Source organism: Cercospora beticola, chromosome 7 (assembly GCF_033473495.1).
Source record: "Cercospora beticola chromosome 7, complete sequence".
In the NCBI taxonomy this organism is placed as follows: Eukaryota; Fungi; Ascomycota; class Dothideomycetes; order Mycosphaerellales; family Mycosphaerellaceae; genus Cercospora; species Cercospora beticola.
This window is the reverse complement of record NC_088941.1, coordinates 2724877-2750025: the sequence shown is the minus strand read 5'-3', so window position 1 is coordinate 2750025 and position 25149 is coordinate 2724877. Positions and strand designations below refer to the sequence as shown.

General features: G+C 52.6%; 12 protein-coding genes and 1 non-coding gene across 13 annotated transcripts; 4 read left to right on the top strand and 9 right to left on the bottom strand.

The window, feature by feature from the left end:
* Positions 1-13: 13 nt before the first annotated feature.
* Positions 14-109, bottom strand: RHO25_011297. The gene has a single exon. It is a non-coding gene; the product is annotated as a tRNA-Met (tRNA).
* Positions 110-1024: 915 nt separating this feature from the next.
* COX6 (Cytochrome c oxidase subunit 6) lies at positions 1025-1725 on the top strand (the record flags this gene model as incomplete). Its single annotated transcript, XM_023601854.2, has 3 exons — positions 1025-1224; positions 1384-1547; positions 1607-1725. 3 exons carry the CDS (start codon positions 1025-1027, stop codon positions 1723-1725), a joined length of 483 nt encoding a protein of 160 aa, XP_023450698.1.
* Positions 1726-2933: 1208 nt separating this feature from the next.
* RHO25_011295 (uncharacterized protein) lies at positions 2934-3914 on the top strand (the record flags this gene model as incomplete). The annotated part of the gene is made up of 1 exon (XM_065603394.1): positions 2934-3914. The coding sequence occupies one exon, from the start codon at positions 2934-2936 to the stop codon at positions 3912-3914; it is 981 nt and encodes a 326-aa protein (XP_065459466.1).
* Positions 3915-6580: 2666 nt separating this feature from the next.
* RHO25_011294 (uncharacterized protein) lies at positions 6581-7045 on the bottom strand (the record flags this gene model as incomplete). Its single annotated transcript, XM_023601855.1, has 1 exon — positions 6581-7045. One exon carries the CDS (start codon positions 7043-7045, stop codon positions 6581-6583), a length of 465 nt encoding a protein of 154 aa, XP_023450699.1.
* A 27-nt stretch (positions 7046-7072) lies between these two features.
* Positions 7073-7348, bottom strand: RHO25_011293 (uncharacterized protein; the record flags this gene model as incomplete). The annotated part of the gene is made up of 1 exon (XM_065603393.1): positions 7073-7348. The coding sequence occupies one exon, from the start codon at positions 7346-7348 to the stop codon at positions 7073-7075; it is 276 nt and encodes a 91-aa protein (XP_065459465.1).
* A 904-nt stretch (positions 7349-8252) lies between these two features.
* Positions 8253-9848, bottom strand: RHO25_011292 (uncharacterized protein; the record flags this gene model as incomplete). Its single annotated transcript, XM_023601856.1, has 1 exon — positions 8253-9848. The coding sequence occupies one exon, from the start codon at positions 9846-9848 to the stop codon at positions 8253-8255; it is 1596 nt and encodes a 531-aa protein (XP_023450696.1).
* A 1447-nt stretch (positions 9849-11295) lies between these two features.
* RHO25_011291 (uncharacterized protein) lies at positions 11296-12531 on the top strand (the record flags this gene model as incomplete). The annotated part of the gene is made up of 1 exon (XM_023601857.1): positions 11296-12531. One exon carries the CDS (start codon positions 11296-11298, stop codon positions 12529-12531), a length of 1236 nt encoding a protein of 411 aa, XP_023450697.1.
* Positions 12532-13451: 920 nt separating this feature from the next.
* RHO25_011290 (uncharacterized protein) lies at positions 13452-14453 on the bottom strand (the record flags this gene model as incomplete). The annotated part of the gene is made up of 1 exon (XM_023601858.1): positions 13452-14453. The coding sequence occupies one exon, from the start codon at positions 14451-14453 to the stop codon at positions 13452-13454; it is 1002 nt and encodes a 333-aa protein (XP_023450695.1).
* Positions 14454-15161: 708 nt separating this feature from the next.
* Positions 15162-16020, bottom strand: RHO25_011289 (uncharacterized protein; the record flags this gene model as incomplete). Its single annotated transcript, XM_023601859.1, has 2 exons — positions 15162-15719; positions 15793-16020. 2 exons carry the CDS (start codon positions 16018-16020, stop codon positions 15162-15164), a joined length of 786 nt encoding a protein of 261 aa, XP_023451158.1.
* Positions 16021-16977: 957 nt separating this feature from the next.
* Positions 16978-17846, bottom strand: RHO25_011288 (uncharacterized protein; the record flags this gene model as incomplete). The annotated part of the gene is made up of 2 exons (XM_065603392.1): positions 16978-17121; positions 17484-17846. The coding sequence occupies 2 exons, from the start codon at positions 17844-17846 to the stop codon at positions 16978-16980; spliced, it is 507 nt and encodes a 168-aa protein (XP_065459464.1).
* Positions 17847-18336: 490 nt separating this feature from the next.
* RHO25_011287 (uncharacterized protein) lies at positions 18337-18728 on the bottom strand (the record flags this gene model as incomplete). The annotated part of the gene is made up of 3 exons (XM_065603391.1): positions 18337-18390; positions 18443-18529; positions 18579-18728. The coding sequence occupies 3 exons, from the start codon at positions 18726-18728 to the stop codon at positions 18337-18339; spliced, it is 291 nt and encodes a 96-aa protein (XP_065459463.1).
* A 1074-nt stretch (positions 18729-19802) lies between these two features.
* On the bottom strand, positions 19803-20985 carry RHO25_011286 (uncharacterized protein; the record flags this gene model as incomplete). The annotated part of the gene is made up of 2 exons (XM_023601861.2): positions 19803-20848; positions 20910-20985. The coding sequence occupies 2 exons, from the start codon at positions 20983-20985 to the stop codon at positions 19803-19805; spliced, it is 1122 nt and encodes a 373-aa protein (XP_023450694.2).
* Positions 20986-22916: 1931 nt separating this feature from the next.
* Positions 22917-24405, top strand: RHO25_011285 (uncharacterized protein; the record flags this gene model as incomplete). The annotated part of the gene is made up of 5 exons (XM_023601862.1): positions 22917-23017; positions 23078-23336; positions 23390-23460; positions 23510-24098; positions 24154-24405. 5 exons carry the CDS (start codon positions 22917-22919, stop codon positions 24403-24405), a joined length of 1272 nt encoding a protein of 423 aa, XP_023451181.1.
* Positions 24406-25149: the final 744 nt, after the last annotated feature.

Sequence of the window (25149 nt, the reverse complement as noted above, 5' to 3'; positions counted from 1 at the left end):
ATGAAGGCCACTTTAGCATCGGTAGGTTTCGATCCTACGCCCTCCGGGTTTCATTTTATTGCATTTGCAACGATATGAGCCCGGCGATCTTCCGCTGATCTACGAAGCTTTGTTTCTATTGGATGGCAGAAGACTGTCGCTGAAGCTTTATGAGTGTTCAAGTGAAGGATCCGTGAGTCACATGCGGTTCGCACGGTCTCTAGCCGGCACTCCACTATTCACGGCGGCGTATGCGGCATCCTATGAACAACGATGGCGTGGATTGGCCTTGTCGCAGGCCTCTTGAAAGCCGTTATGAAACTCATGAGCTGCGGGAGCATTGCCTGGCCAGCGGCTTTGTTCACTACAGCACTTGTAGGTACTCGACCTTCTAATTGATCATGTTCATACCGAGCTATCGATGACTCCCGAAGTCCCAGAACATCGTGAAGTGTCTCGATGGTATCCTTTCAGGAGTCCGGAGGACTTCATCCTGGACATATCGCTCCATTTGGTAAATTTATTAGAGCCTTGGGCTTGCAGCATGCAGCATGCAGCATACGCAATGGGCACTATATACATTTTCTGCATGCACTTCTTCTTCGCGTGCCATTTCCCAGCTTTCAATGTAGAACCAATTATTTTCTTCGCAGCACCTCCTGACGTCCCTTCGCCTTTCATGACGTGCATGTAAGCTCGGCATAAGCTTGCAGCTCATTGGCTGAAAAAGATGGCAGCTCTTCAAGCTCAAGATCTTCCTTGCTTGGAAAGATCGCGTGGCAGACATTGTCGCAGTAGGTAGAATAGCATTGTATCACGCGAATAGTCGTAAATAACACTCATCAACACATCGCCGTCGTGTTGTCGGCGACGTGCAATCAAAAGGCCGGAATCTAGCCGAGCGCCTTGGCAAGGACCAGCGGGAAGGTTAGGAGCAAGCTGGATTGAGAACGACGACACAGACTTTTGGTTGCCAGCGCCAGCAACATCACCACCACCACCGCCGTCAACACACTCAATCCCCTCTCCACTCCTCGCCGATACAATGTCTTCCGCCGTCCTCGCTCGTGTAGCGCGGGCATCGCGCTTCAGTGCGCAGTCCTGCCGCGTCCGCCCAATGCGCAGCTTCCAGGTCTCACAGTTCCGCCCTACCACCTCTGCCTTTTCCACCGCGACCACAAAATTCGCCGATCACGACGCGCATGACCCACACCACGAGGAGAGCTTCGAGGAGTTCACCGCCAGGTAAGATGCAGAGTTGCGGCCGGGGCCATTCCGGATGTCAATGGCTGGAGGGGAGTGGACAGAGCGTGGAAAACGCCCGCAAACTGCCTCATCCATCGGACCAGGTCATGAGATGCGATAGTTTGGGATACACACGTGCTAACCATGCATCTAATGCAGGTACGAGAAGGAGTTCGAGCAAGTCCAGGATGTTTTCGAGCTGCAGCGCAACCTCAACAATGCTTTCGCCTACGATTTGGTCCCATCGCCTTCCGTCATCACCGCTGCATTGAGGGCTGCGCGGAGGGTTGATGACTACCCAACTGCCGTGAGAATATTTGAGGGTAAATCATACCATATGCCGAGGGAATGCGAGGCGTGGAGCTGACTATGTTCGCTACAGGAATCAAGGCCAAGGTTGAGAACAAGGGACAGTATGATGAGTACATTCAGGAGCTCAGTGGTATCCGGGAAGAGCTTGGAATCAACCTTAAGGAGACCATGTACCCAGAGAGCTCGTGAAGAACACGATAAGATGAGAACTGGATAGAGTGGTGAGGATCACAGGATGGGGTGTGATGTGTGGAGAAAGCAATACAGAAGGGTGTTGGAGAGACGGAGGCGTGGTTCAGCGCGCTCTGGTATGCTACAATAGCCTCGCTCAGCAGATTTGTACAGGTTTTGCTCTACTCGGGTCTCGTTCACACGCGCAGGGGAGTGGTAAGCGGGTGGTACGAGGATTGTGAGAGAGTATGGCGTTTTCACTAATGATTGAGTACTGATCCATTCTGCGACTTACATTTTTAGCTGAAGGTCTCCGGACACGACCAACGCAGAGCGACCCTCGGAAGCACTTGGAAACCCCGTACACCTGAGATGCGGACCACGCCTTGAGAGAACCACTCCAGCGGACAGTACCGAGCAAGACGTGAATCACCAAGACGAATCGACAAGTGCAAGTAAAGCTTCAGGCAGCAACTCCGATACCTAGCGAACGTTTGCCCTTAGTCAAGTGGGGTTCTTCTAGGTCTTTTCGAATTCCTTCTTTCTGTTCTCAGCAATGATCGCTACCAGCTTCCAGAATCATCGCTTTTCGACCTAGTTAGTGAAGGTCGGCAGGTTCACGCAACGTCGAGAGGTGCAAACAGCCAATATCACCAGACTTCGCAGACCACGAGACAACTTACCCAGACTAACTCGCAGCCCACGTTCGTGGCCTGTTGACACAGCTCTCCTGATCGACCTGGCGAAGGCCAACTGCGCAACAAACCTCCCCAGAAACATCAAGGTGTACACTCCCTCGATTTGTCGCGCAACGATTGAATTTGAACGCCAGAAAGTACATCTTTCTCCAGAGGCTTACTTCCGCACAGCAAACAGAGACTCCGAGATCCTCCTCGCTGTGTGGTTTCTCGTCGCAAGCTTCGTGCTACGCTTGCGTCGCTTCTCGAGGCAGGGTGCCCCAGAGACGCTGCTCGAACCAGAGATACGAGGATCGGAAGAGCGTATCCCAGGCAGAGCACGGAGCGCACATCCATCTCAGACCCACGAAGCGAAGGCGAGACTATCATCATCCGGGAAAGACGCGCAGATATCCAGCCTCTAGCTCAGCGAAACGGCACGACACAGCGATACCTGGGCCACTCGTCCACGGAGCATCTGTCGACAACTCTGAGTGAAGTTCGCGAGAAGGAAAGGAACTTGCCACCAGGTGCATCAAGCCCTCATCCATGTCTTCCACTGCTGAACGCACTGTCCCATATGTTGTGGCGATGCACCTGGCGAATTGTGCTATGCAGCTACGAACGGACCATCAAAAAGCGAAAGATGCTTGGCAGCAAGAAAGAGAGGAATTGTTACACGAGCGAGCACGCCTCTTATCTGAGAACGTCGATCTCAAAGTAGAGCAAGTGCGCTTTCATAACTCTAGCGAGGAGTTGAAGATGGTTAACGGCGATCTCCAAGCTATTATCGAAGACCTGCAAGCGGAAATCAGATTTTTGCACCTTGAACGACCTCTGTGCAAAGAGCCTCTGCATACTTCAGCGGCTCATCGCGTATTCGCCATTCCGGAGCTGCTGGAACACATCCTGTTGCAGGTAACTCATACCTTGACGTTGCAAGACCAGACCGCTTACACCAATTTTCTCATCCCTGAACGGCCGGTCACGCAGCTTTTCCAACTACAACGAGTGAACCATGCATTTGCCGCGATGATCGCGACGTCGCCAGCATTGCAGAGGCGCATGGGACTGCTAGAACTTACCGAAAGAGATGACATTCTGGTCGCAACCCAAGCTGTCCCGCTCTTCGACGTTACTGGCTTCATATATGCGGAATCCTTGGGGTTCCTCGTTGATAGAGCCATTGAGAAGCCTTTAAGGAAGCTCGATATTCTATTGCACCATCGCAAATTGTGGCCGGGTAACATCGAAGTGGTCGGCTCTTGGACTCAGATCAAGGTGGCGTTGCAGGCGGATCGCTTGCCTTCTCGGCTCACAGAAGAACTTACCTTCATGGAATTCGGCAGCGCGTTCTTTCACCGCCCATTAAGGATTGCCGCCTTTCGCCGGGCATATGACTATGAGACTGGGCGAGAGACCACATGGGGAGAGCTGGTTCAGTGGATGTTGTTGGCGAGGAAAGATTTTCGGGAGCGTCGTATGTGCTGGCAGGCACTGAAGTCGATCTCGCCCGATGTCTTTGCTTGAAAGATGGCGCAAAGGGGAAAACATATGGTGAGGCTTGGTTGCCCCGAGAATGCAGCGCTCAGACTGACACATTTGCATAGCGCTTGAACAAGGACATGCTTTCAATGCTGAGATCGGACTCCAACATCAAGACCTCTACAGGCTGCACTCCATAGTGGCGACACGCATTTCCATTTTCGAGCAGCATCGGAACTCTGCAGTCGGAAAACAAGTTATCGGACGAATAGTCCGAACAGCAGCCTAGAGCAAGCACGAGAGGGCATCGTAGTGCTTTTTCTCGTCAATGACAATTTCGGAGCGATAGAAGATAGCATTTCCAGAAGTTCGCCTGAGCTCGTTGCAAACTACCCCTTTATCGACTGCCTTACAACAAGTCATTACCGCAGAGATACAGCACGCATGCAGTATGTCTCGGGCCGTCCGCTTGAGCCCAGTCCAGGCTATCGTTACGATGACTGCCTCGGAATCAGCTATTATTGCAGAGATACAGGAAGCACAGAGTGAGTCGTTGCATCTTCATTGTTCCGTTCCGTAGCTTACGTCACCCATACTTCGGAGGTGCAGTCTGAGAAGGAGAAAGGATTGAGCATAGCAATGCAGAGCGTCAGATACATGTATTGACAGCGAGGGCTCCAATTTCTACCAAAGCATGGAGGGTATCAGCACGCCGGCCTGGTCACGAACAAGAGCGCAACGCGGATAACCGCTTGAGACATAAGCACCTTCCGCCACCGACCATCACAGTATACGAAAAAAGAGAACGAAACAATCGCGCCAAATCACACCTATCTCCGGAGATTGGCTCTCGGCTCACTTGAGTGGCCCTGGGCGAGACGTTGCCTCGAAGAGTCGTCTTGAGGTGCACCCGAACTTTGCTATTAACGTTGGACAAGAGAAGAGCAATCGCACAGATATACCACAGTCTCCGAAGCCAAAGATGAGTCTCAGCTCGTCCACTTTCTTTTGGGCAAGAGTGTGCTGCAGGTGACCAGCTGGAGCAAGACTGTTGAGCGTCAGGTTAGTCAGCTGTCATGCAGTGTTTCTGGTGATCTTGCTGGACACTGTTCATATATCACACTGCCAGTACGTTCCTCGGTGAACGATCAAGATTATTGATTCCAATATGCTACAAGTCGCTTGTTGAAGCCACGTGCAGAGAAACGAGAATACAGCTTCATCCACGAGTTTCACAATGAGGATGTCGCACCGTTCTCTTCGAAAAGGAACGCAAGTCGAGGAGCGACCCTACAAAACCTTGCCGTGCTCCTCACTCACCACTGCTCACTGCGGTAACGCTGCTTCCTTGTTTGAAAGCATGATGAAGCCAACGAATGTCAACCAGCTGGAGAGTGTCCACACGTGGGCCATCGGAGAGCACATATAGTTCGACTCGGTCAAGACAGTGTCGAACCACGTGCACGAGGTTTCCAAACTACACACAGAAGAGCTTGCTCATAGTTTATCGGTGCACGAACGCCTCCGGCCGACCATTATTCCAACAGCCTCGCTTGACGAAAGTTGCTAAGGCACGGAAGCCGGACGAGAATTTGGAGTGGTATTATGTGCGTTGTTCTCTTCGAGCTCGAGGACCACTCACTGACGCACAAGCAGGTTGCAGTTGACGGAAACAACGCATTCAAAGACAACCTAGAACTGGCTCGACGCATCCGCGAGAAGATCGTGGAGATTACGGCGACTGAGGAAATCCCGAGGGATCGATCGAGCACGAGACCAGCCACGGAGTAGGATCCATGCAAGTTCATCCACAACGACCATTCTGCGTTTCAGGAAGCTGACCTTTCATCCAGCTTCTGCGTACCAGCCGGCCCAGATGTGCAGATGAGCGAGAACTGCGGCGACTTCGCCGGTCGCATCCTGCTCAAGAAACTCGTGCCCAGCACCACGATTCGCCCCGAGCCCCTGAAGCGCGATCGCCCAGCTGGCACGAGGAATAGAGGAGGTCTGGGCCGCGCACGCGACTGCCACATGCCTGCCTTTTCTCACCTGGGCACTGTGCTCGTTCCGGACCATTGTTACCCTTGTTGCCTTGCATTTGACAGATTGAAGAGAGATACAAGACATACCATGTACCTCTCGAATGTTTTGCTTGACCCCATTCCAGGCCATTGTCACTGGGATTGCCTCACAGATTTATTCGATGTTACAGAGATGCAGGAGGCACGCTACATATCTCCAGCGGGTCGTCCGAGTCTGTTCCAGACCATTCTTATACTGACCGCCTCGCATCCGGCCGGTGCTGTGGAGGTACAGGAGGAATACTGCTTGTCTCCGACACTTGGAATCAGCGCCGTCCAGCTTCATCGTCATTCTGACTGCCTTGCTACCAGCCAATGTGGCAGAGATACCAGCAGTCGATGGGTTTGGGAGCTGATCGATGAGGCCTTGGAGGTATCCATTTGCGATACGGATCGGAATCTCTTCGTAGTCTGTATTCGGTACGATTCAAGTGCGGTAGGCTACGTCCATGCCGTACGCCCAGTACTTCTTCACGAAGCGATATGGCAAATTACTGTTGTCTACGTTGTTTTCTTGGACCATGACGAGCATCGGGTCGACTGCCGGTCTCGACGGCGCCAGAACTGGTACCACATGTCTTCGAATTTCTCGTTCATGATGTCCTCACGCTCGTTTGGGTGTAGGTACTTCTATGGGAGCTTGATCGCACCAGGCTGCTCCCCAGCGGCAAGATGGCGGCAAGAGTCCGGTCGTGTGGAAAATCTGTCTTGAAGGAGCTGCAAGCGTGCCATCTCCTTGTTCGCGTGGATCTGGAATCTGTTGAAGTTGCCATCGAGGCGCGGTCGGTAGACAGCCACCGCTGCTCCGCCTTGTCGGTAGCTCTCAATGATGGCCTCAAACTTCGTGACCATGCGCTCAGTGCAATCGTCTATCGCGGCAAGCAACTGGGTGCTCTCAACCTCGAGTGCTGCTCGCTCGGCTTGGCTCTCGCCTTGGATTTGGAGGCCCTTGCGGGCAGCTTCACACCCGATATTCCAGACGTGCACATCATAGTCGTATACTTCCACATGCTCTCGGATCGCGCTGTAGGTAATGGAGTCTGGGTTGGTCACCTCCCACAACTGTCCAGAAAGTCGCGACGCCGTGTTCTCCATCTTGAGGAGGTCTTCCGCTTCCAGAGCCTAAGTCGCGAACTTGAACGGGACATCACGAGGGCCAGCATTGCTGTGAGTAACAGTAAGAGCTTTGATCTGGTTCATTATTTCGTCTGTAGATTGCTTCGTGCGCGGCAACCTGCTCCCATTGTACTGTCCACCTGCTTGCTGGTCGGTAGCGCGAACGCCGAGCACTGTTGGACGCACGAAGTTTAGGTCTGCGGTATGGTACCATGATCTCTGTGCGATGTGGGGCACTTCTTGGCTACGAAGCCCGTTCTGTGTGATTGCTCGGTTGTTCATGTTGACCCTTGGTGGTGTTGTGCAACTTGTCGGATATGGGGAAATCGAAAGCTCTCGTCCTGTCTCCACCTCAGACGCACCTTCCAAAGCCAATCGAATGCGTGGAAGGAGCAATGTAGGTAGCTACGTCTGAAAGGAGACAGTTCTTGCCGCGACAAATTCGTGAGGCACGTTCAGGTGAGAACGTCCTCCAGACATGGCGAAAACTTCTTCATGTCATTCTCATCGATCGTCGACTGTTCCTGTATATTAGCTGCTCGAACACTGCCACTCAACCTGAGTTATGGTCTGAAGCAGCGGAGAACTCCTATAGGTTAGTAGAACAACAAGGCGCACGTACATCACATCGAAACAACACTGACATCAACATAACACCAGACTCACACTTATGACAGGGACGGAGTCTCAAGACGACAGGATTTTCGAAGTTTTCATTTTCATTACTACTAGGAGGCTCACTGGCCTCGTCTGCGGTCGGAAGCTGGCGGTATCATCTGTCCTCGAAGGTCTGTGAATCCTCTTATCTAGTTGCTGCTGAGCATGTTCTCAAGCCAACTCTGGCATGCACAAGCTCAGATTATTCCGGCCCGTTGCCACTGATATCCCCTACTTGGTGGGGCGACTGTGTGGACCCTACGAAGTCTTGGTGGTGCATCTTGTCTCTTTACTGCAGCCTCTTCCGCACTCATTCCTCAAAACCTCTCTTTGCGCCCTGCTTGAATGGATGGGTACTCATGCCGTCAGATGACTTGCGCTGCTCTTGCTCTGGACGGGCACCGGTTCCTTGTGCCTGATACTTGGGCTCAGCCGCGAAAGACTCTGGAAATCGGCCAGTCTCCCGACGTGAGACCGGTTTGAGCATGTGTCGAGGTGGTAGTGGTCCATCAGTAGAATGATCAGCTCCCTAAGCTGCTACTCTACCAATCGGAGCACCCTGGAGAGCTGGAAGTTGAGACTGAGAAGCTGCACTTGCCACCGGCGATTGGCTGACATTTGACCCGCGATTTGCGGATGCATGTGCACGAGCGACAATAGGGGCCATGAACGCAGGCACTGAAGCGGGACCACGATCTGTTTGATAGGCTCGAGATGGAGGGAGAGGCTCAAGATCTGGGCCCTCGGTCAGGTCTTGCGGGACCGGAATCTGCAATTCTTCCATTTGCTCAACGATCTTGGAGACCACAGTCTTGTCATCAATCTCGATGTGTCCGTTATCATATGGTACTTGTCGCTCCCAGGTCCTCAACATCGTCCAGACTTCTCCATTCTTCTCTCCTGTGCCCGCTCGCGACACGGCACGAAACCACTTCTGCACTCTTGCCGTACCAGGTTCCTCTTGTGTCGTGATAGGCAGCTCTAGGCAGCAGATGTTCGGGTTGTTCACGAATTGGATGGCCGACGACATGTAGGTTGCGACTAGGGTACAGCACGGGTTGTCTGGATCTTGGAACTTCCTGAACCCATTGTCGCGAGGTGATTTGCCCTCCTCCGTGCCAGACACTAGGACGCCATACATTCTAGCCACAAAAGTTGCTGCATAGTTCTTGCTGTTCTTATGCTCCTGTAGAAGCTGTTTCAGCTCCCATGCGACGCTGTCGACCTGATTGTTGTTGGCGACGTATATGACCAGTTTCTTATTGCCGTGGTCGCTGAATGGGCCGGTCGCCATCCACTGGTCAAAGAATCGCTTCAAGGTAGCGGAGCCCTTCGTGTTTGGCGGCACATGGTCGAAATGGAAATTGATTCGGCGCAGTGCATGTTGCACGTTGACGGTTTGCGCGAGACGAAGACACTGATAGGGAATCATGTGCGTGGTGACAGTGTCTCTGAGAGCTTCGGTTGCTTCTCCCATCGTACATATCATGAAGCGCATCTCAGCTTCGTGCAAGCTTTGGGCGTCACCGACAAGAGGCCACAGCCCAGCTTGAAGGAGATCGTCGAATTTGTTTGTATTCAACATGCTGCCAGAGTCGTCTACGAAGACATACTTGAGCTGCGACCCCGAGACCACCCCTCTCTCGACAGCTCGCATTAGCCCGCGAGGAGTCGCGACGCAAAATTTGCCGCTCATTTTCTCCTCATCAGCTCTGGTGATCTCTTCGTGCAGGACTTCGAGGAGCTCTTCCTTATCGTCGAGCAGTGTGCGCAGCGTGGTGTTGATGTGACGAGTGAGGTCGCGCGTGTGCACAAGGATAAGAGCGTATGGAGTGTAGGGAGATGGCCGACCGTCTGCCGCAGTGATCGAGGTTGGATTTGCGAATGGCAAAAGGCCATTGCGAACATCACTCAGCACACGATGGGCAATGACTATGAGAGCGCCAGTGGTACGGCCTGCGGAATACACCGCTTTGTTGGCGCAAATGTTCACATTACCATCATTGAGACCAAGATCGATGATCTGTGCCTGAAGCGTCGTTGCTTTGGACCATCCGAGCTTCTCCACGAGCACAGAGCGCATCTTGTCACTCAACGCGTCAGGCCACTCACCGTTCGCAGCCATGGTCACGTCGAGCGCGACTTTGAATGTTTGAAAATGCTTGACGCGTGTCAAAGCATCAATGTTGGATTGGTTTTGAGAACTGCGGGACTGAGGTCCGACGCAGTGGGTGGTGGAGAGAATAAACCGTGGCACACGCCGCCGGCGAAGTGTAGTGATGAGGGAAGTGGTTGGAACCGCGGGACTTATCGTCGCCGGGCTTGGTTGGGAGTGCAGATAGCAGGGCGGCCTGCTTCGTTGAAAGTTTGGAAATTCGAGGGAACAATCGCCTCGTTGGTTTGGTTTGAAATCGCAGCGAGCGTTCACTTACGTTTGGTTGACATTGGGCAGAAGGTGTGGAGAGAAAGTGCACTGTGTTGTAGGGGATGAATTTCGGGATGCGCTAGTCAGCGGGCCGTACCGTGGTCTTGGCTTGACTTCGCACTCCATCCCGTCCACCCCTCCACGAAGTCGAGGTCACTGAAGGAGATCGGAGATCGGACCAGGAGGTTCATGCTTCGACCACACATGCTCGTCGCTTCGGCAAGCGGCAAGAAGAGACCAGGGATGTGACCTTGCATTCGAAGAAGCTCAGCCATACTCCACAGGACGTACTGCGACCTCTCTGCGAACGAAGTCCATTTCAGCGGGTCTGGAATGAAAATCGGGCGTTTTGAGGCCAGAGGCTGGACTGAGCAAAAGGCGATGCCGAGAAAAGGACTTTTTTTTGCATTGTGGAATGTTGGAGCTTCCAGGTGCAAGACCAAAGTGCTTGCTTCTATGGAGTTGACGTCTTGATCCTGGCCCGTACCCATCAAGATTAGGACCATTCGGTATGCGCTAAAGTGATGGACACCGATCAAGCATCTATTGCATCCCGGAGAAGCGAAACGGCAATCGTTGGCAACTACGTTTCCCAAGATAGGGATTGCTCGCAACTCCTTCAGCTCGTGATCCCCAAACATGAATGCTACAGGTGTCAGGGCATCGGCACTATCTGTAGAGCTGAGTTGTGACAAATCTTCGAATCGCAAACATGCTGGAATCAGAATTGCTCCAGGCGAACTCTTTCACCGCAGGTGGCACAGGGGCTGCAAGTGGTCACTTGCGCTCTGCCGCATGAACCTGTTTGCTGGAGCGTGCGTTCAGGACCGTTGTTGCCGCACTTGTTATAAGGTGTGCCTCATCTTCCGAGCGTTCTATTTATTCACTGGTGAATCGATGAACCGCTCCCTTAATGCAGGGACACCCATTCACTCCTTGGCAGGACCAGAAGCTGAAAGTCATCAGTACTTCAATCACTCGATCCCTTGCACTACTTGATAGCAGTCTACCACGACAGCAAAGCTCGAGTCGAGCTTCAAAGCCTCTAATCGGCAACTTACTGTGACAGGTATACTGCTCTGGTATCGAGTTCAGCGAGCAAGTCACCCCAAACAACCAAAACTGCCAACAAAGCTTGACGAACACAATGGCCGGAATCAGACCTGGTGCAGTCGTTGCAGCGAAAGCTGCCGTCGCCGCTATTCTTGCCTTGTTGCTTTCTCAGTCTCGGCCGACAACGGGCCCACGCTTCAAGCCCACGCCCCAGCCACGACCTTTGAAGGATGAAGTTGAAGAGCTAGTGCGACCATGGCGCCAAAGCAAGAATGAGCCGCCATTTACCACACAGGAGTTGATTGTCATCATTCTCGTCCTGAACGACCTCAAGCCTCAATATCTTTCGACGATCCATGACGAAATTCTGTCGGTCTTTCCATACTACAACCGCCAAGCTCTAATGGCATTCGTAGAGTGGCACGACGATCAAGCAAACCCGTACTTTGATTGGACTACCCTCACGCAAGTCCTTCCTGGCTTGTATGAGGCTGCGAGAGATTTCGAACATCCGTTGACGTGCATTCGGAGCTTTGATCCGTCTGATGACATAAACATCTGCGAAAACGAGTACACGGTTTGTGCCAAGGCTGCACACATCTATTTACGTGACAAACTCGAACGCCCGAGGCGAGGATCCTTCAATTTTATGGACTTGCCTGCTGAATTGCGCGAAAAGATCTACAAGATGCTCTTGGTGTATCCGAAACCCGGTCTGACACTTGCCAAGCGCGATCGCCAACCGGATGAATTCAAGGTTCGTTTTGGAGTCTGGTCTCGCACGGACCTGGAGGTTCCCACGTACAGCGAGGCTCAGGAGGTGCCGGAGAATGAGTTCGCCGTGGATAGCCTTACCAAGCTACTCGCGATCTTGAGTGTCTCGAAGCAGGTCCGTCACGAGGCACTCCCTGTGTTCTACGGCCGCAATGCCCTCAACTTCGGCTCGCTAGATGTCCTCGCTCGCGCTCTCGGACAGATCTCGTACGGGACTGCTCAACAAATACAAGTTCTTCGAGTCGTTGTGGACCGCAGCGACTCAAAGCTGGTAGGGAGCCCATTACCTGCACTGGCAAAATTGCGGGCCCTTGAGGCTCCCAGAAAGCTCATTCTGACTCTGCCACGCCACTCGGCCTTCTGGAGGCATTTCCGCTCCGACGACATCGAGAATCAGGCTTTGAAACCCAGCGAGCTGAGCAGAATCAACGACTTCCGCGAGCTGAGCGGGATCGTCTCTCTGGCGAAACGCGCGAAACATGTCGAGTTCGTGGGTAATGGGTTCTTGGGAGACTACATCCGCCAGCAGACCGAACAGACGAAGAAAGCGAAGTGAGTGGTCGAACATTATGGCAGAGGGAATAATGATGAACGCGGAGGCAATGAGACTATGGTTGCTGCGTTCATCGCAAGAAATATAATGCGTTATGGGATGCGAAAGCATGCCTCGTGCGTATGCTGTGTTTCCCGGATAACGTGTGCGCCCTCCATGGCAAATCACGATCCTCAAATACAACGGAGAAAGATGCTCCTTCTGTCATCAACAGTCTACTTGGATCCTGATACCACTATCAGATCTCACGCCCCCAGTCCTACGGTCTAAGTCGTTCGCTTTCACATCTCCTTGTGCCTGCTACCTTTTGCAAGACCAACATATCGCTTCCAGTGATCATTCGACTTCGAACCACTCCCAATCGTGACGTCCGGATCAATATTACCTCCTGTGTATCCAGTCTGTGGACCTCGATCAACGCCGCCATGTGGTCTTGGCGGATGGGGACGAGGATGTTTGCGGTAAGGCGAGGGATTGGCTCCGCCTCTCAGCCGAGGACGTCCTGGAGGCCCTTCTGGAGCATCTCTGTTGATTGGTCGAGCATTGGCTGCGACGGCGCAGACGCAAAAGACAAGGAGGGTGATGACGCCCGTTGTGAGGTGGGCGAGGACGGTGCTGGTGCTAGACATGATCAGTGCGTGATAGTGACTTCTTTACTGTGATACTGCGAAAACTACTGCTACTACTTCTTTTCTACTTCTGATGGTGAAGATTGATCGCAGAGGATCGCAAAGGATCTCGGATCTTGATCGGTGACCAGTTCATTCACGACGTGATCATCTACGAGGATCACAACCGATCGCCAATCCATCTTTAGGCCCGGTACCCGCCGTTCTAGCGAAGCGCGATCTTGCCTTTTGCAAGCAATTTCGTCGGTAATTCATCGACATTCGTCTTTGCGCAAACTGCCCTCGGAAGAGAAATCACGCGAACAGGTCAGGCGATATCTCTGAAAGTGCTTGCAGGGCCATCCATCGCTCGAAATAGTCCTTTCTGATCGATACCATCCACTGAACAACTTCTGCCCATGTGGTCTTTCGCTCTGTCCAAAACTCGTACCTACGGGTGATGTCCCATCGCCCGTCAAAGAAGCAAGTATCCCACAACACCTTCGGCGCTGCAGTTACCTTCAGATTGACCTTGGTGCGAGTCCAAGAGCCGAGCAAGCTGAGACGATCATGAGGCCATGTCTCAAGACTGGGCAGTCCGCTGTCGAGCTTCTGGAAAGGATCTGTAGCAGCCGATTTGAGTCTGAGACCAGAGCGATCAGCTTGGTAGCTGGGATGTTCAAGATAAGCATCATAGGAGTATTCAGCATCACGGCCGTTCAAAACCTCGATTAGACCCACGCGCCTCTGTACTGCGGATGAACCTTGGATCGTGGCCGCAAATTGATGATTGACGCGTTGCATTTCGAAAAGCTGTGGCACCGGTCTTTCCAAGAAATACCAGAGGTCGTCCGGCGCACAGTAGTGGTTCTCCTCTTGTAATGGATGCGGCACCTGCAACAAAATCTGCTCTAGCAGCTCGGGAACCGCAAAAACTCTGTGCGCGGCTGAAATGTGCAGCGGCTCTTTGCAGAGAGGTTCTTTGGTGCGTAAGTATATATTCTCTGCTCGCAGCTTCTCAACGATAGCTCGGAGGTCTGCTTTCTCCTTCTTGAGCTTCTCGTTAGCAGTATAGAGTACTGCTTTGTCGATCCCGAGATCGACTTTCTCGCACAGCAGACGTGTCCTCTCGTTAAGAAAATCTGATCTCTCCATTTCCCAGGCGGCCTCGGCACGATCTCTGTCGTTCAGGAAGTCCGACTTCTCTGTTGCCCAGGCGGCCTCCGCTCTCTGATGCTCCGCTTGCAGCTGAATGGCACGGTCCGCAAGCTGGACAGCAGCGAGATAAGGAACACTGTGCGCTGGAGTGGAAGTCATATTTGATGACTCTGTGCGCGTTGGCCAGGTGTGTCGATGTCCGCGGAGCTCTGGAAACTCAGGCGTTTGAGGACGGCCCTCGAGAGTGCGCCCCTGAACTTTTCGGAGGCAGTGGCGCCGCACCTCGAAGGCGGTATCACTAGAGGCGGAGGCGGAGGCGGAGGCGGAGACTGGTGAGGTCTTGAGGCGAGTCGCCTCGCGGATTGAAATTTTTTGATAATCAGGCGTCGCGTGACGGCTTGACAAAGTGCGCACTCAAGTGCACGCCAGTGAGGTGCGTGGGGAATGTCTCGCTTTGCGCGGACTTTGGTTCTAGCAGAGACCACACGGCGCTCTGGAGATGTGCACCTTTAGATGCGTCTTGCAAGGTGCAAGTTGATGTTGAGAAAAGGAAAAGGAGTTCGGTGGGGTTCGGAAGACTTCTGAGCGTTGCACAGCAAACAGTGCCAAGCTTTGCTGCCTCCCTCTCCCTATGCGGCCCGACATTATCCTCTGCATACTGTAACGATTGATCAAGCGGTCTTGCGGGCCTGTCCGCGAGTTAATAATCCTCCTGCTACTCCTCCTCCGCCGCCTCTACAGGAGGTGGTGGGTTGAAAGGCAAGCTCGTACGCGATTTCTACGTGTAAACACGGTGGTGAAAGTGGAAGTGACATCAAAAGTTTGGAATCAACGAACCTTTTTTTCCGAAGGAGCCTGAGAGGCAGCTCAATACATGTATCTCACGCTCTGCGTTGCTATGCTCAGACGTGCCAACCAAGTATGTGGTGCCTCAAGTTCTGATCTCTGCTCCTCTTGTCGCTCAGGACTGTCCAGAAGTTCTTCCTGCGGCTCCTCCTCCACTCGCACTCCAGAGTTCCCGTGCTGCTGCAATTGCGCGCTCTCAATCGCAACTTCGTCGCTAACAACCGCCTGTGGCTTCTCCAAGGTCATGCGGAGAGCCATCAGTGCATCTGGCTCCTTGCTGCGGTCACGTCGCTCGTCCTCAGAGTCCCACTCGTCACATGCGGCATGGTACTGGTCCTCCTCCATGCACTCCTCATCATCCTCATCATCGTATGGCCAGAGATCATGCTCCTCTCCTTCCTGGACTTCGTACTCTTGTTCTTCACTCTTCGGAGGTGGATTGCATTTCTCACGCTGCTGCTCCTGGTCTTCTTTCAGTCTCTCGAAACTGGAGCGGCAAGATGGTGGCCATTTGTCGATTTCTTCGCCAAGTTCAGCGCGAGCGGCCTCCCACAACTCCTCGGTGATATCAATGTAGGTCTGTCTGTCCGTCAGCGTCCTGCCATTCAAGTAGTAAGCGGCTCCAATAGCGCTCTTGAGCGCCCATACGTACCTGCGCCTCATTCCAATTATCCTCACTGCTGATGATGATGATGCAGTTCTTGATCTGCCAGAGGCGAGGCAACCAAAGGTCCATGAGATTGAGCTTTGCTTGGTATCCCGCTCGCGCCCATTTTTTCTCTCGCAGAAGATCTGCTGCCAAGCCAAACCTGCCACTGTACGTCTTAGGCTCTGGCGGGCCATCGAATTCCACGTCGTAGATCTCCAATTCTTCCGCCATGATTTTTAGTGGTCGAGTTCGGGTTGCAGGAGTTCGAATTCGCGGTGTTGGGTGGAAGAGCGGCGATAGCAGCGGATGCTCGCCTCGGAGCTTCACGCAAACACTGGCCTTGGCAAGCACTGGCCGGCCCTCACCAACACTGGCCCCACAGTAGAGGTACGTCCCAGCTCGATCACCTCTGCTCTCGTGCGCTCCGATCCCCTGCAGGATCTTTCAAATCTCGTTTCTCCTTCTACTTGCCCGTCTGCCGAAACGGGCAAGTCAGAAAATGCTTGTCGTACAACAACGCTCTTCCGGGGCGACATCGAGCGCTTGCGTATGCCTGTCTTGTGCAGCGCGGGAATACTCCCAGCGGAAGAGGAATCGCTTCATATGGCTTGCGTACAAGCAGTGTTCGACCTCTCATTTCGACCGAGGGCCACATATGGAGATCTCCTCGACATGCTGCACCAACAGCACGCTCTGCAGCAAGCGGTCACCATCATCGAATCCTGGCATGTTGAAGGACACCTACTCGTGCCATGTGCAGAGCGCCAGCCCTACTTTCTTCTTGACTCGACGTCTTCGTCATATGGATCCATGTCGTCCTCCGCGGTGTGCACTTGTCAAGCTGGTGGTATGAGGTTGGGGTGGGCCTGGTTGGGTCAGGTGTAAGTGCGCTGGTCCTCACAAACACCGGCGCTGCGGCATCAGCATTCACTCGATCGCTCATTCAGTCTCAGACTCACTGGCCTATTCCCTCACTTGCTCACACAATTGTTTGCAGCGACCTTCATTTGAAGGCTCCTATTTCCCGAGCCACGCAAAGTGGCCTCGCACGTCTCCCACGTACGCCATAGTAAGTCCTTCACAGTTGCTTCATTATGCTTCCGCGCCACCGGCCTTCGCCTTCCTATTTTGTTGGCATTGCACACAGATGGACACTGTCCATATATTGCACTGCCAAAACGTTACTCGCTAGCGGTCATTATCATTGCTCCTGGCATCCTCACAAGTGGTCTGCTGAAGCCATGTGTAGATGACTAAGGCCACTCTTCGAAAAGCATCCCAATTCTGGAAGGTCACGGAAGTTTTCAGCTCGTAGGCCTGTCTCCGGGCATGCTAACAACATCCGGCAGCATGCTTCCCATGTCCAGTTTCGTGCTTGGTAACATTATTGTATGGCTCTCGCAAAGAGTCTATTAGATAGGAGCATATCTTTCGTAGCCAAGTAGAGGTTCGGTATTTGTTTTGTGGTGATGCAAGTAGAATAGAACAAAAGTAGTCGTGGGTATGCGGTATGCGAATAGATGCAAATAGAGCGTGTAGTCAAGCCGAGAATGGCAATGCTAGGTAGTATTTCGGATGTTGTAGTGAAATTTGTCGTGAGTCGTATTGGTGCTGTGGCCAGAGTTCTCTAATGTCGACCGTACTGCTAGACGCAGGTGGGTCGTACTTCCACAGGCGAAGACACACGGCCTTACTCTCCAATATCTGGCTTCGTCGTCGTCGGAGTCATCCTCCACAACGGCACCTCGGGTGTGGAGGTTCTCGTTGAGTGTCTTGACACTACCAACGCCCTTATCACGGCTGAAGGGACGGACGTAGAGCCATCCCTCGTCTTGCACATCCCTGAGGGGCGTTGCTGGGTTGCTTTCGCGAAATTTGGCGATCTTCGAGTTGTATCTGTCGCGGAACAATTTAATGGACTTGCGGAACGCATCCGTAGATGGTTTGGGGAGCTGGCCGACGAGGCCTGGACGCAGCCGCTCACAATGAGGATCGGGATCTCCTTGTATTCCGTATCGGGCAAGCCACGTCCACCGGAGAATCAATCGTCTTGACATGCGACCAGAAAATTCTCAGCCGCGTTTCTGACCAGTCATCTGTGGCGAAATCTTGCCGGCTCCAAGTAAAGGAGCTGACAACCATCCTCGTCCTCGGAGCTAGTGCTGGGTGGAACTGGTTGCTCTATATCTCTTTCAATGTTGGCAAGTAAAAGATCGCCGTGCCTCAAGCCGAATCTCTGTCGGTCAGGTCTTGCTCATGGCCACAATCATGAGCTGGGAGGCCTTCCATGCTTTCGGAAATACAGACGCTGTGCCATTATTCAAAGAATTATCGTTCTTTCAGCTCTTTCAGCTGGTATGCATCAAACTGCGAACTCAGGCGATATTTGGCAGATCGGTAGGTACCAACCAAGTTAGAGTGTTGACGAGATGAGGTCAAAGCAGAATGCAAAGCCAAGATTTTGCGGCAAAAAAAGCCAAACTTCGAACCTTCGACCCGCGGACAACTTACAATCGCGAAATCTTGGCTTTGCATTCTGCTTTGACCTCAGAAAGTCCAAAAAATTTGAAGCACTCTTTGTTTGCATGTGTCATCCTTAGTCTGTTGATTTGTTAGTTGTTGTGATGATATCAAGGTGTAGGAAGATGCTTACGCAGGGGCCACTGTTGTATGTTAGTGGTGGTCGATTTGACGGAACGTCGATGAAGCTTACTGCTAATCTTCTCTGTATTGTTTCAAACTGTTGCGAATTAGTGGGAGCCACCAGTCAAATGTTAGAGTACACTTACTTGACCAAATGCCCCCTTGCGGGGGCGAAGGATAATATTTTGGAATACATTATATTCCTTCACCGACTTTCGGGCCACTCCCGCAGCATTGCCGAGGGCGACGACGTTGACCGCTGGTCCCCACTGTCCGTGTGCATGCTCTTTCATCATGGTACAATACATGATAGTCTTTGCATCTCGTTCCAGACGGCGATGAGCTCTTTGGTGATGACCTTTGAAATTCTTGGTGGCATCGAGTGTGTTCCAGCCAAGACTGGTGGACGACGATGAGATGGGTAAGATCAGGTGCGCAGGGCAAAGCCTCCAGCGTACAATCCGGAATGGTATGCCATTCGCCTGCATGTTTCGTGCATCTCACAGGCCTGAGAATGATTCAGCCGGCGACGATGGTGGCAGCAGCAGTATGGACCGAGTCCTTCAAGCGACGGCGACGAGGACGACCACGAGTTTGACATGATCCGGATCTGCCACAAGAGAGACTGCCGCCGAACACAGATAAGTCCGCAACCTCGACTATGGCTTGTCTTGTTTCCCAGTACGGCAATGCAAGGCCCGGACCTTGCACCATTCGAACCGGCTGCAGCGCGACGACCATGACTCCAGAACAGATCCCTCCAGACGTCCAGAAGAGGCGCTACAGTCAACAACGTATCAAGAACCTCACTCACGTTCAACAGGCATCAACAGCGCAATGCGACAGCAACACGCCCTTGCAAACCGACAGCATAACGGTATAGGACTCATACTTGAATCGCGACGAGAACAGGAAACTACCAATTGAAGCTGAGCATTTGCATACAAGTGGCTATATGTTCATACATGATCAACTTACTCTGTATCGCATCGCGACGACAGTCCAGCCGCGCAATGCCGTCCAAATATTGTAGGCGTAGCCGTGAGAGTGACGAAGTGGGATGTGAATTCAAAGTGCGCAACAAAGAGAGATGAGGGGTGAAATTGGGTAAGTCGCAATGCGAAAAGCCAACCCCACCATCCCAGTCCTAGAGCTCAATACAACGACGAGAGGAAAGAACCGGCACAAGTCAAAAATTCACATATTCTCATGCTCAATAGAATTCATACACAGCGTAAACATCGTAACAAGAAGCAGTCTCCCGCTCACAATGACCCAGCAAAGAAACGCGGGCCCTCAAAGTAGTGAAATCCTGACTGGCACAGAATCAAAAACAGAAAACCCGCCATCCAAGTCGACAACAACATCTCTCAAACAACATCCTCATTCTCCCACACAATGATCTCCCCCTTGACATCCCCCTTGACATCGACGACCGGTACGTCAACAACCTCCTCAGCCTCCACAGCAGCAGCAGCAACAACAGCCACCGTCTTCTCCTCATCAACAACCACAAAAGACTCCTTACTCAGCCCCTCCGGAAAGAAACCCTCCGTCTCCAAGTCCGAAAGCGGCGACCTCGACCCATCATCCATTTCATCCTTCGCCAGAACCTTCTTCCTCACAATCTCCGTCGTCGTCGTGACAGCAGCACGTGGCGAAGAAGAAGAAGCAGTAGGAGCATCATACCCCTCCGGCGGCGTATTCTCTTTCCCACGATAAACTTCCTTCTTCCCCATTTCCCCTTCATCATCACTCGACAAGTCCAAGGTAAGAGTACTGTGCTCCATCAAATTCGCGGCTTCTTCTTCGGGAGTATCTTCGTAGATTTCGAAGAACCAGTTTTTGGGCATGCTTTCTGCGATGGTCGCGCCTGTGGAAGGAGGTGCCGCGACAGACATTTTCGAACTCGAGTTTGGAAGTGATCCACTGAGCGCCGCGTCGAGACTGAAAGGTAGTGCAGAAGCCGAAGAACTTCCAAAAGAAGGCGGATCAATACGAGTAAAAGGCGCAGAAATCCGTCGTGAAGCACCGCCGACACCGAGAAGTTTCCTCTTCGGGGATCTTCCAGCAGGTGCAGTCAGAGGCGCGCGCGGCGAGGACATTTTCCGGCGGAGAGGAGTTGAGAGTGCGCGCGGTGAAGGAGAAGCTGAAGGTGGGGCCATAATTGTCGTCGCCGGCATGGGTTTAGAAGTAGTCAAGCTGAAAGTGAATGACTTCTGCTGCTTAAGATCAAACGCGTTTCCTTTCGTCTTCTTTGATGGCGAATCAAACATTGCCGGGTCGACATTTTCGCTGTCGAATTCATCGAATGTGCAAGGTTCGTATGCACGTTTGTTGCTTGTGCTGCTGATGGTTGTCTTCATGTTGTTCATGTTTGTTTTGCCCGACTTTTGCGCCGCAGCGAGGTTGACGCCTTTGTTCACACAGCCCTGTCAGCGACTCGAACGCGTCGCGTAGCTTCACCGTACACATACCATTTTGACGGTTCTTCGCGCTCGCGAGATGTTGTAGACGCGGGTTGTCGAGTGGTGCAAAAGGCACTCTTGCCATTGGGACGTGAGCCGTCATTTTGCCAGGTCTTCCAGTAGACGATGAAATACGCGTCTCGGTCGGATTGCTGAGGTGCGACAAGCGCGGAGCGAGCACCCTGGACTAGTTCGCGGGCACGGTAGTCAAGGACAACAGTGAGCTGCGACTTCACGTCTTCTCTGCTTTGCTCTTGCACACAATAATGAACGTAAAAGAATGTGTGCAGTGTGAGAAGAGAAGTGCAAACGCGAAGGAGATTCAGCTGCGCTCTCATTCCCTTAGGTTACACACAGACGCTGCGCTCCGCGTGAGAGAAGAGGGGCTAATGCAAGGTGTGCGTGCTCAAGTCGTGTGAAGTTCGCGAGGAGCCTGAACGTGTCCGACGTGTTGCGCCAATCAAACCGTGATTGTGGCGTTGGCTGTGCCTCGATGCAACTCCACTTTCCATCGGATGGACCAGGTTCTCGACGGCGCTATATGACGTTGAAACGGCAGCACGTTGTGCGACTGCGAGCAATATACCATGTTGAGATGGACAGCTATTCGCATGGAGAGATGCTACGCATGCTGATACCTTCTTCGACCATGTCGAGCAGAGCAAACGCGTAGCATGCCCAGACGCGTCTCCCAGTTCAGCTTCAGCCTTCGCCTATCTTTGGCACATCGTCCCGCGCCTCCGATCCGGAGCCAGATTGAGCAAGAGCACAGGCGTCGTTTCAAGACGCGTGCAGAGTGCTCCGAACGGCGAAGATCAGTGCTTTTCGCGTCAACGATGATGCGATTCTCGTCGAAGCACAGCACAAGCATTAAAGAGATGGCTGTACACTGCGTCTCATCCATCTATCAGCTGTCTAATCCCTGCCTGCCTCCGTTTCAAGCGTTCGGGGTCACGTGCGCGTCACTTCCACTGCCGCTGCGACTTCCGCTGCTACTTCCGCTGCGACGACATCACCTTCCACGCATGGCATTCAACGGCCTCGGTGTATTTCAGGCAGGCAGTGACTCTCTTGTGCATCGCCTGACGGCATCTCAGGACATTCGTCGATTCTTGCAGCCAGCAAAACTAGCACCAGCGAATACCACTACCATTCTCCGGCACATATGCACACAAGCGCTACGTAGGATCCTGAAAACTAGGAGCAAACACCAAATGATCTTCTCGCATCGTCGCGACAGGCACAGTCGCGAATGTCATCGTCGTCCAAAGGCCTCGATGAATAGTCGATCCTTGCACGCGATCAGACTGATCTACGACCACCCCTCTGGAATGGGTAAAAGCCTACATGTTCAGAACATCCCAACTTTACGCTGAGGATCAGAACCGCATCCTCCGACTCCTCCAAAGTGTCGCGAAAATCGTGCGTTGTGCTTGAGAGCCATCTTGGCGCTGTGAAAGCAAATCACGACAAGCCAGCGCCACAGCGACAGCGACAGCGACAGCGACACCCTCTGGTTATGTCGAATTCGCTGTCTCTCAATCACCCAAGACAATCGCTCGAAATTTGTGGCTTCTTCTTGGCCTCTTCTTGGCCAGCAGTCTCGCTGCCTTGCTGTGTGGCTTGTTGCAATTTGGACCGCGTCCAGGCCACAGTGCGACAACGCAATGTCGCATACAGTTGATTCTTGATTCTTCAAACTTAGAAATAACCGCTCCATCTCAGTCACAACATGCTCATACAGAGGGCCATCCTGAGAATGCTCCAAACCCGACCGATCAGCTGATGTCTCAATCAGGTAGAGTTCACTAACATGTGCGCCACATGCGGGCAATCGATCATCTACCAAATCAAGGCAAAGACGAGAGAAATCCCCCTACGGCCTGGCGGCGGCGGCGGATCATTCCTCCTCACAACGCCCCTGCGGCGCATCACACCACCTACAAAATAAAAGCCCCCCAAGTACAGTCGCGCCATTCTCCTTCCACTTTCCTCCCCTCCCACCCTTCGCCCAACATGCAGAATCGCATCCTGCAAGCATTGCTATTACTTGGCATCGCCGCTGCACAAACCCCGGTGCAGCCTTGCGACGTGCAACAGTACTCTTTCGCTTATTGGTATTTGCACTTTCACGAGCAATGACCAACAACCAACGTGCCCCACTGACAGCAGTATAGTCTATCCGCTCAAGATCTTGGTCCTGGCAACATTGGTGGCGGGGCAAACTCCTTGGAAGAGTGTGCAAACAGGTGTCGCTTCCTAGGTATCTTTGTTGATGGCATGGATCGATATTTCTGGATTGGATCGCCCGCTGGCTCCTTCAATTGCGAATGCTCTCCAACTATTCGAGCAGGAGCTGATCCGGTGGATCCTGCACTCTGCAACAGGCCTTGCCCGGGCAATCATAATCAGATCTGCGGCGGCGTGGGTGTCGGTGTAGGTGACGACCCTATCGTTGCGTCGATCGTCTTTGCTAATCGAGGGTACAGTCGCTTTACGTGCAAAATTGCTTCAATCCCAACCCAAACCAAGCCCAAGTTCGTGGTGTTGGAGTCATATAGTGAGTCCGACTGAGTGTGGTTGAGGCAGCACTAACGTATCTGCACTAGCAACTATGCTGGCTGCTTTGAGGGACAATCCATTCCAGGACTCCAAAGACCGGAAACTGCATCAACACTGGAAGAATGTGCTAGCTTTTGCGGAAATTTCGGAGCCCCAGTATTCGGGATGGCCGTCGGGTCTACTGGTCCAGGTGTCTGCTCGTGCGGAGGTGTTCCCGGAGATAGGTATCAGGCTGCAGACGTACGATGCACAGCTCCGTGCACCAGCAATGACGAGCAGAGATGTGGAGGTACAAACGGCCTCAACTTGTACGCGCTACCCGGCGTGGCCGTTTCGACGGCAAGTCGGGTGTGTACGAGTGTAACCACCACGAGCACTACAACGGTCACGGACACCGCCACTGCCACGGCTACTGTACCAGAACGTACAGTCACCAGCGTCTGCACACAATCGACAATCACGGCCACTGGCAAAGCATCGACTACTACTATCACTGTCGTCCCTACGAAGCGTTATACTTCAACTTGCTACCGAACAACAACCAAGACCGTCTTATCGAAATGCCGTCCTCCAAAATCCCGCTACGCTCGGGAAACAGGACCTTTGGTGGCTCGCCAGGATCCTGAAACATGCACAGTACGTTAACCATATCCCTTCCCTGCTGAAAACATTCTAACTTTACCTACCATAGATTTCAAACGGTCAGGTCACTGTCACAACCACCACTACTACTGTGACTCCAATCACAGTAACTGCAACACCTCCTGATGTTACAGTGTGCTCTACTTCAACTGTGACTGTGACGAAGACGCCGACATCGACTGTGACGAAGACGAATACAAAAAGTCCGGTGAAGAAGTATTATACTACGACTTCTATGAAGACTGTTACGACGACGAAGTATCCGAAATATGCGCCGACGTGTAAGAAGAAGAGGTATTAAGCCGGCAGGAAACGCAGAACTGCGGAATGAGGTTCTTCTTTCTTGGCGCTAAGCATCGCATGTTATCGATGGGCCTAGATGATTCGGTGAACTACTGGCGGGAGGTTACAGTATCGTATCCTCCTCTCGAGCTACGCAACTGGTAGCTTCAGTGCTGTTTCCGACGGGAATGCCTACTGCTACGTACGTATGCTCTCTGATACGCTGATCAAATGCTAATGAGAGCTAAATAGTATCAGAGAGCTTGCTAGACAACGAGATCAAATCGCCAATGACCATTTCTTCCTACGCAAGGACTTTCTCGTCCGTATCTGCCGGACAGGCAGCTTCGAGCGATGCGCACTGAAGTCGTATCGATTTCCGGATCCGTTTAGCTGCTTGGTGTGCTAAAAAGCTCCTGTCGGCAGCTGTTTCTCGCCTTGGACTTCATGCTGCTAAGCTAAGACGTGGGCGCGTAGTGGGTTGTTGTCGGGAAATGGATGCCGGACAGTGTAGGTTAGCTGCTACTTGTTGCTGCTCGACCTGAGTTGAAGTTCTAGTTCGCTCGCTACTTCCTTTCGCTGGTTCTTTTTCTTGTCGTTGCTCTACGGATACTTAGCAAAGGATTCAAGGACAATCGTAGCAGTAGTAGGGAGATGTAGGCGGAAGAAAGGCTCTTGAACATCCTACAGACGAGATGGTGCGTCAATGTAATGACTTCAATCCGCCCAGTTCCTTAAGTGAATATGGAATAGATGAATTATG